At 43.8% G+C, this 10,000-nt stretch overlaps 1 protein-coding gene across 1 annotated transcript in view; it reads right to left on the bottom strand.

Moving 5' to 3' along the window:
* LOC310633196 (myosin light chain 3-like) overlaps positions 1–4,553 on the bottom strand; it is a gene marked incomplete at its 3' end in the record, with an annotated part of 17,666 nt that extends 13,113 nt beyond the window's left edge. Inside the window, exon 1 of the mRNA XM_083379954.1 lies at positions 4,345–4,553. Within this exon, the coding sequence (XP_083236080.1) occupies positions 4,345–4,473 (129 nt within the window). The remainder of the gene's footprint in view (positions 1–4,344) is intronic.
* Positions 4,554–10,000: the final 5,447 nt, after the last annotated feature.

The raw sequence follows: 10,000 nt of genomic DNA, 5'->3' as shown, positions 1-10,000 counted from the left end.
AGGACAGCTGCAAGGGGGAAACGAGAGGACCTGGGGGGGAGGGGGGGAGAAAATGTGCTGACCATCCTTCCCTTAATAAACCACGGTTTATTTTTGGAGGAACGAAAAGGTCAAGGTAAGCCAAGAGGCATCAGGTAACCTGGAAGGGCCAAGACAATGCCCCCTCCACCCTCGCAGCCCAGCAGTCGTTGGCTGTCAGAGTCTGTGCCAAATGCCCGCCGTTCCTGACGGTCAGGAAGTCAAAAAAGTCAAAATGGCTGGGGCTCTGATGATGGACTTCTGGCCGCATTTCCTGCAGGTATTTCCTGCAAGAGGTGACCCACCTCTCCTCCAAAGCCCCTGAAGGCAGGACAAAGAAGCAACGGATGGAAACTCACCAAGGAGAGAAGCAACCAGGAACTAAGGAGGAACTTCCTGACAGTGAGGACAATTAACCAGTGGAACTCCTTGCCTCCAGAGGTGGTGAATGCTCCAACACTGGAGGTTTTTAAGAAGAGACTGGACAGCCATTTGCCTGAAATGGTATAGGGTTTCCTGCCTGAGCAGGGGGTTGGACTAGATGACCTCCAAGGTCCCTTCCAACTTTATTATTATTATTATTATTAATCTTGCTTCTCATTTCTGGGTGGCTTAAAAAAAACAAGAAAAAAGTGTGACCATCTCCATCATTTTCAATTTTTAACCCCGCCTCACAAAATATATTTGATCATGACATAAAAATTTAAAAGATGCTTCTTGTTTTACACCGCCTGATTTCGTCCACTTAACACCCCTGTGAGGTGGGCTAGGCTGTGGCACCCAATCATACACCGGAAAGTATAAGGAGGCGGAGCCGAATCTTCCATGTTTAAGCTCAGGGCTTAAGCTACCCCCCACTGTCTCTCTCTGGGTCAAGAGAACCATAGCGGGTGTGTGAAAGAGCTGGTTTAGGAGGAAGGAGACCCAGGTTCAAATCCTGATCAGATAGGGAATTCGTAATAAACTCACATCCATCTGCTCAAAGAATATTTAAGGAGAAATACAAGTAGTATTCAACTTATGACCACAATGGAACCCAAAATTTCTGTTGCTGAATAAGACAGATGTTAAATGAGTTTTGCCCTGTTTTATGACCTCTCTTGTCCCAATTATTAAGGGAATCCCTGCAGTTGCTCAGTTAATGGCACGGTCGTTAAGTGAATCTGTCTTCCCCCATCGAGTTTGCTCGGCAGAAGGTCGCAAAAGGGGATCACGTGACCTGGGGACACTTGCAACCGTCATAAATACGAGTCAGTTGCCAAGAGTCTGAATTTTGATGACGTGACCCTGGGGATGGTACAACGGTCGTAAGTGTGAAAAACAGGCATAAGTCACCTTTTTTGCTGCCGTCGTAACTTTGAACAGTCACTAAATGAACTGTGGTAAGTTGAGGACTGCCTGTGTTGGATGCCGAAATGGGGGGGGCAAGTGGAATTTATAACAAGTTGAAACCTTCTCATCTGCAATTATTTTAAGGATGACTTGGTCAATGTTTGTGTCGCCCATGTTTTACTGCCTATAGTAATTTAATCTTTTTTTCCCAAATGTCCTGTTGAATTTTGAATAAATGTTTTTAAAAGTAAACTAAAATATTGCAAGGTATTACATGAAAGTAAAAAGTAAATTTAAAATTGAAATAAAAAAATATAAAATAAAATAAAAATATTAAAATAATATAATATAATGAAATGAAATGAAATAAATAAAATAGAATAAAATAATGAAACAATGAAATAAAACAATGAAATAAAAAATAAAAAATATTAAAATAAAATAATATAATGAAATGAAATAAAATAATGAAATAAAATAAAATAATGAAATGAAATAAATAAAATAAAATAAAATAAAAAGAAATAGAATAAAATAATGAAATAATAAAATAAAAAAAATATTAAAATAAAATAAAATAATGAAATGAAATGAAATAATAAAATAATGAAATGAAATGAAATAAATAAAATAATGAAATGAAATGAAGTGAAATAATGAAACGAAATAATGAAATGAAATGAAATAAAATAAAATAAAATAAATAAAATAAAATAATGAAATGAAATAAAATAAAATAATGAAATGAAATAAATAAAATAAAATGAAGAAATGAAATGAATAGAATAGAATAGAATAGAATAGAATAGAATACAATACAGTACAGTACAGTACAATACAATAGAATAGAATAATAAAATAAAATAAAATAAAATAATAAAATAAAATAAAATAATAAAATAAAATAAAATAAAATAAATAAATAAAATAAAATAAAATAAAATAAAATAATAAAATAAAATAAAATAAAATAATAAAATAAAATAAAATAAAATAAAATAAAATAATAAAATAAAATAAAATAATAAAATAGAATAAAATAAAATAAAATAAAATAATTCCATCCAATCTCGGGAGAGGACAAAACAGGATGGCTTGGAATTCTTTTAGGCATTGCGCAATCCCATCCAGAAAAACGCTGGCTGATCCCTTAAAGGGGAAGTGTGGGAGAATTGCCTTTCATTTGCATTTAGGAGGAAATAGGCCGGCTTTTCCATGCCCAAGTAAATTGCTCGTAGGGATGTCCACGTGAGTCAAAAAAGTCAAGATGGCAGCCACAACCAGGCAGTCAAAGACCCCCCCCTTTTTTTTTTACACGCCCAGTAAAAAGAACCTGGCTTTCGACAACATGGCTTAAGGCTACCATCTTGACTTTTTTGACTCACACCCCACCCCTCCACCCCGGTCCTTTGACCTCCAGCTGATTTTGCCAGTTCGCTGAATCAGCCAAACCAATAGAAAATGTTTTATTAGAGAAAAGTCTGCATGAAGAAGCAAAACCTGGTTTGCCTTCAGGGTTAAGCTTTGTGGATGGAAAAATGCCATATCCTTTTAGGGAGTTTGTGTGTGTGTGTGTGTGTGTGTGTGTGTGTGTTGTAAATGACAGTAACTGGGTGTGCGTTGCTGAGATAGTTCAAGAAAGAAGCGAATAAATTCAAATCTCTTTTCCGGCTTCCTGGCTAGGTGACTCAAGCAGGAATTAAGTAAAGCAGAATGCTATTTAAAAACTAATCGCAGGCTTCCCATCTCAGCAGCACACATGGTCCATTTTATTTTATTTTGTTTTACTTTATTGGTTATTTTATTATTTTTTTCAATATACCAGCTACCCCTTTTGCTGCCTGAGTGGCAATAAAAGTAAAAATACAAATATTGCAACATGAAATATTAAAATACGCATCAATCGATACATCTGTCTTTATCTATATTGGCCCTCTTAAGTGGCTTTTCCAATGGCAACTGCTGGGAGAGCAAAATCTGCATTTGGGGTGGATTTTAAGAGTCCCTTAGGCAAGTGTTACATTCGAGCACCACACAAAATGCAAGTTTTCCCAACCTTTGGCGACTTTAAGACAGTCGGACTTCCAATTCCCACAATTTGTCAGCCAGGGAGAAAGAGAGGGAGAGAGATGAGAGATATAGATAGATAGATGAGATATAGAGAAAGAGAAAAAGAAAGGGATATAGATACAGGGAGATTAGATAGATAGATAGATAGATAGATAGATAGATAGATAGATAGATAGATAGATAGATAGATAGATAGATAGATAGATATAGACAGAGAGAGTAGATACAGAGAGAGGATACAGAGAGATTAGATGGATAGATAAATAGATAGACAGACAGATGATTGAGAGAGAGAGAGAGAGAGAGAGAGAGAGAGAGAGAGAGAGAGAGTAGATACAGAGAGAGGATACAGAGAGATTAGATGGATAGATAGATAGACAGATAGATGATTGATAGATAGATAGAGAGAGAGAGAGAGAGAGAGTAGATACAGAGAGAGGATACAGAGAGATTAGATGGATAGATAGATAGACAGATAGATGATTGATAGATAGATAGAGAGAGAGAGAGAGAGAGTAGATACAGAGAGAGGATACAGAGAGATTAGATGGATAGATAGATAGACAGATAGATGATTGATAGACAGATAGATAGATAGACAATGGCTGCTCTGTCATTCCTGGGGAAACCAATCCTGCCCAGAAAACCTGAGCAGAGTGGAAACCACACCAGATGATCCTCTGTAATTTGGCCACTGCTTTTAGCCAAGCATCCTAAAGCCGGACGGGTTCCCTTGAGATCATCCATCCCAACCCATTGCTGCCTGCTTGCCAGAAGCACACTGGAGTCAGAGACCCATTCCACCCACCCTCCATCAATCTGTCACTTAAAAACAGTTCCTCACTTCCCGGTCTCCAAGCCCCCCTTCCCCCTCGCCCACAGCTAACTAAACTAGGTTTCCTGGTTTAAAAAAAGGCCCCTTACTTTGATGTTGGCTGGGTTAAACTCCACTTCTTTCTTCTCCGGCTCAGGTGGGGGAGCCGGCTTTGGGGCTGGCTTGGGTTCCTCCTTTTTGGGCTCGACTTTCTTCGGCTCAGGTTTTTTGGGGGGCATCGTGCCGGAGATGGGGTGGGGGCGCACAGGCAGGCGAAGCTGGTCACGTTGAGGGACGGAAGGCAGAGCAGCTGAGAGTACCCCGGCGAGGGTCTTTATTCGCCTCCCGGCCCCTGAATGTCACAGCGGGTGTCAGTTGGCCTCCAGCCCCTGCCCGAAGCCCCCTCCCCATTGTGCATCGCACATACCAGGTTGCACAATAGCAACCTGGCTATAAAAGGGAAAGACAGACGGCTTGGCTATTTCGGACAAGGACACCCAAATCGGTCTGGGAAGACAAAGGAGCGGAGGGGGAGGGGAGGGGGAAAGACAGAGGGTGGAGGGGGGGGGCATTGCAGACCCCCATACCTTGAGCAAGAAAGCTGGGAGAGCCTTCTCTCCGAGGCAAGGAGAGCAGGCATTTTTTCCAGCGCCGATGTTACTTGGAATGGTCACTAAACAAAGTCAAAGACTATCTGTATGTCCAGGTATTTTATTTCAGGCATATATAGGTGGTCCTCAACGTACGACCACAACGGACCCCCAAAATTCTGCTGTCTCTAAGTGAGACAGCTGTTAAGTGAATTTTGCCCTGCTTTACAACCTTTCCGCTCACTGCTGTTGTTAAATTAGGAACACGGTCGTTAAGTGAATCCAGCTTCCCTATTGACTTGGCCTGTCAGAAGGTCGCAAAAGAGGATCACCTGACCCCGGGGGACGCTGAGACCGACATAAATACAAGTCAATTGCCAAGCTGTCTGAATTTGGATCACCTGACCATGGGGGATGCTGTGAAGGTCGTTCAGTGTGAAAAACGGTCATAAGTCCCTTTATTCAGTGCCGCTGTAACTTCGAACGGTCGCTAAATGGAACAGTTGTAAGTCGAGGACTACCTGTACAGGAGGGTTTGGGAGGAAGAGGAGGAGAATTGGAACTCGTGGGCATTTTGACAAAGAATCAAGTAAATAAATAAATACATAAATGTTGGGTGCCATCGCAGACAGTCACTAAACGGAACGATCGCAAGTCAAGGACTGCCTGTAGTAAGGATTCTGCTGGCTTTTTTGGGGGGAGCAAAAAAAGCATGTAGTCCTCTCTGTGGTCCTCTAGGATCCGCCACCCCCACACACCCCCCCGCGACGGGACGTCACGGCCCGAGCATTGTTCTGCCTTCTCTGGGGATCTAACAATTGGATCGTGTTTCCAGGCCGTCTAACGTTTCAACAAATATAAAAGGGTTGTGTATTTTGGGCCTCGGAGTCCCTGCAAAGGTGTGACCTCATAGGACAAATCTGGGGTCTGGGAAGCGAAGCCGGACTTTAAAAAGGCATCCACAGAGACCCGCCTTCTTGCGGGCCTTTTCTGCCCCCCACCCCGGGGGAAATACGTGGGGAGGTCGCCCCAAAGGTCGAGAGTAGAGCCTCCGTAGCTAGAGGCAGCGAAGCTTTGAATTCCGGAAGAGGAACTTTTAAAAGAGGAAAGAAAAAGGAGAGGAGAGCAGAAGAGGAGAGGAGAGGAGAGGAAAGGAAGGGGGAGGGGGGAGGGGGAGGGGAAGAGAGGAGAGGAGAAGGACCAGACTTGAGCGACCAATTTCTGTCGCTAAGCAAGACAGTTGCTCCATGAATTTTGCCCCATTTTACGACCTTCCTTGCCACAGTTGTTAAGGGAATCACTGCAGTCGTTCAAATAGTCACACGGTCGTTAAGCGAATCGTTAAGCTTCCCCATTGACTTTGCTTGTCAGAAGGTCACAAAAGGGGATCGCCTCACCCCGGGACACTGCGACGGTCGTAAATAGGAGCCAGTTGCCAAGCGTGGGGACGCTGCAACGGTTGAAAGTGTGAAAATGGGTCACAAGTCCCTTTTTTCACTGCCACTGTAGGTTCAAACGGTCACTAAACGAGCCATTGTAAATCGAGGACTCCCTGCATAGAATGGTTTGGGAGGAAGAGGAGGAGAGTTGGAACTCATAGGTGTTTTGATAAATAATCAAATAAATAAATACCATAAATTTTGATGGCATTGCTGACGGATTGCGCTAACTGGAATGAAGTTAAGTCCGACACAAACTTACGACCGTCGCAGCATCCCCTGTGGTCGCATGATCAAAATTCAGAGGCTCAGCAAATGACTCGTACTTACGACGGTTGCAGCGTCCTGGGGTCATGTGATGCCTTTTTGCGACCTTCTGACAAGCAGAGTCAATGGGGAAGCCCAGATTCATTTAACAACCGTGTTACTGAATCAACCACTGCAATGATTCATTTAACAACTGTGGCAAGAATGGTCGTAAAAGGAGGAAAAACCTCACTTAACAAATGTCTCACTAACAGAAATTGCTTGGCTGCTGACTCCGATTTATGACGCTTGCAACCTCCCGTGATCCCCTTTTGCCATCTTCGGGTAAGCAAAGTCAAAGGGAAAGCCATATTCATTTAATGGCCGTGTGATTCGCTTAACAGCCCTGGCAAAAAAGGTCATAAAATTGGGCATGACTCACTTAACAACCGCCTTGCTTAGCAACGGAAGTTCTATCCTGATTTTGGTTGTCAATTGAGGACTACCTGCACAAGCAGGACCTGACGAGTGGGATCCTTTTGTGTCCGCGTGGGTCAAAAAATTCAAGATGGAGTCCACACTCAGGCCAGCGAAGCCCCACATGTAAAAAAATAGAGAGTCCAGCTTGGCTCATATGACTGGCCGCCATTTTGACTTTTTTGACCTTTCGCCCTTCTTCCACAGCCCTGACTCTCTGAATCTTTTTCTTCTCTTTCTGGCTGCCCTTTTTAAAAACAGGGACAATAATAGGAGGCTGAACTTCCCAGTCGGAGATATCCTGGATGAAAAAGAAATCAGGTTTTTTTGTAAGAATAAGCTGCGATTGGCGAAAAGGAACAAAACCCCCCAAAATGCTGGCATTCAAAGTTCATTACTGCTGCCCGTTGGAAAGCATAGGGAAACAATAGCAGGCCAGCCATGATTATCCAAATTTAAACTTCATTTTTACAGGGCATTTTTGTTCCCTCTCCTCATTCCCATTGAACCCAATCCCATTTTTTTGAGAAAAATTCCTCAGGATTTCCCCCCCCCCCATCTCTGCTGGTGCTTCGGATGCCTCTCCATCCACGTGCCCCCACCTCACCCCATCATTCCCAGCTGAAAAATTAGGCCACAGAATCTAGAAATCGAAGCGTCCCTTGAGGTCATCTAGCCCAACCCTGCATGGGCGGAGAGCCTACACCAAGGTGGCTAGATAAATGACGCTGCAGCCTCTATTCAAATGGAATGGGGGCTGCAAATCATCAAAGTAATTAATTTTTAATTAATTTGTAAACCTGTTATTTTTCCCCCCATCCTGCATTCTGGCATAAGAGGGGATAGCCAGCAATGCATCTTGAGTGACAACTGTGATTTCAAAGGGGTCCTTTGTTCTGCCCACGCTTTTTCTAAAACTTAAAATAATTTTTTATACCTAAAGAGGGGAGAGCCAAACTACACAGGTAATTTGTTAGAGCAGTTTGTTCAACTCCATGCTTTAATGGTGGCGGACTTCCACTCCCAGAATCCCCCAGCCAGCCATGCTTTAAGAGGGGAGGATTTCAACTCCCAGAATCCCCCAGCCAGCCATGCTTTAAGAGGGGAGGATTTCAACTCCCAGAATCCCCCAGCCAGCCATGCTTTAAGAGGGGAGGATTTCAACTCCCAGAATCCCCCAGCCAGCCATGCTTTAAGAGGGGAGGACTTCAACTCCCAGAATCCCCCAGCCAGCCATGCTTTAAGAGGGGAGGATTTCAACTCCCAGAATCCCCCAGCCAGCCATGCTTTAAGAGGGGAGGATTTCAACTCCCAGAATCCCCCAGCCAAACATGCTTTAAGAGGGGAGGATTTCAACTCCCAGAATCCCCCAGCCAGCCATGCTTTAAGAGGGGAGGACTTCAACTCCCAGAATCCCCCAGCCAGCCATGCTTTAAGAGGGGAGGATTTCAACTCCCAGAATCCCCCAGCCAGCCATGCTTTAAGAGGGGAGGACTTCAACTCCCAGAATCCCCCAGCCAGGATGCTTTAAGAGGGGAGGACTTCAACTCCCAGAATCTCTGAGACAGCCATGCTTTAAGAGGGGTGGACTTCCACTCCCAGAATCCCCCAGCCAGGATGCTTTAAGAGGGGAGGACTTCAACTCCCAGAATCTCTGAGACAGCCATGCTTTAAGAGGGGAGGACTTCCACTCCCAGAATCCCCCAGCCAGCCATGCTTTAAGAGGGGAGGACTTCCACTCCCAGAATCCCCCAGCTAAGGCATGCTGGCTGTGGAATTCTGGGAGTTGCAGTCCATACTTCTTAAAGTTCCCAAGGTTGATAAACCCTGTTTTAGGCAAGAGTTGAAGTCCTGCCCTCTTAAAGCGTGGCTGGCTGGGGGGGATTCTGGGAGTCGAACCGAGGACTGCCTGCAGCTTGGACCTGCCTTCTTCAGGTATAATGCAGGCCTTTCGCATCCCCAGTCCTGGCCGAGCTCAGGGCCTTCCTTTGAGTAGCTCCGCCAGCCTCAGAACCCCCAACCGAAATACTTTAGCCTGGTTAAAGTGACGCATTTGGCTTTTTCCCTGAAATTTTCCCCAAAGGCAAAGTTCGTTTTCCCTTTTTCCAAAGCGCAATGGATTCCCTTCCTTCGGGGATCTGAGGCTGCTGCCTTTTGAGATCTCTATTTTTCTTTATAGAATAAGGTAATCCTCACTTACATTTCATCTAGCGACTGCTTGAAGCTACAGCGGCAGTGAAAGAAGATGCCTCGCGGCCGTTTTTCACATTTACGACCGTTTGCAGCACCCTCACGCGATCGAAATCCGGACGCTTGGCCACCGACTCGTATTTATGACGGTCGCAGCGTCCTGGGGGTCACGTGATCCCCTTTGGCGACCTTGTGACAAGCAAAGTCAGTGGGGGAAGCCGGATTCACTTAACGACTGTGTTACTAGCTTATCAACTGCAGGGATTTGCTTAACGACTGCGGCAGGAAAGGTTTATAAAATGGGGCAAAGCTTGCTTAACAACCGTATCGCTTAGCAAGAAAAATTTTGGGCTCAGTTTTGGTCGTAAGTCGAGGACTGCCGTAGATAGTCTTCTTCCTTTTCTTTTCTTTTTTTTAAATTTACTTGCCTTTATTTTCTTTTCTCTTCTCTTCTCTTCTTTTCTTTTCTTTTATTATTTTATTTTATTTTATTTATTTTATTTTATTATTTCTACTTGTATTCGCTTTTTGCTTGCTTTCCCATCAAAGCCCAGCAGAGCCTGAATTTATGTTTATAAAAAGGTTCATTTGGCTGCAAATAGGATCCATCCCAACGTCGGTCGGATCTTGAAGCAATTAGGCTGCCTGGTTCCTTCCTTCTTCCTTCCTTCCTTCCTTCCTTCCTTCCTTCCTTCCTTCCTTCCTTCCTTCCTTCTTTCCTTCCTTCCTTCCTTCCTTCCTTTCTTCCTTCCTTCCTTCCTTCCTTCCTTCTTTCCTTCCTTCTTCCTTCCTTCCTTCCTTCCTTCTTTCCTTCCTTCCTTGCT

The sequence above is a fragment of the Vipera ursinii genome (genome assembly GCF_947247035.1).
Source record: "Vipera ursinii genome assembly, contig: scaffold_357, whole genome shotgun sequence".
Classification (NCBI taxonomy): Eukaryota; Metazoa; Chordata; class Lepidosauria; order Squamata; family Viperidae; genus Vipera; species Vipera ursinii.
Note: the sequence above shows the minus strand (reverse complement) of the source record. Positions and strands in the feature narration are given on the sequence as shown.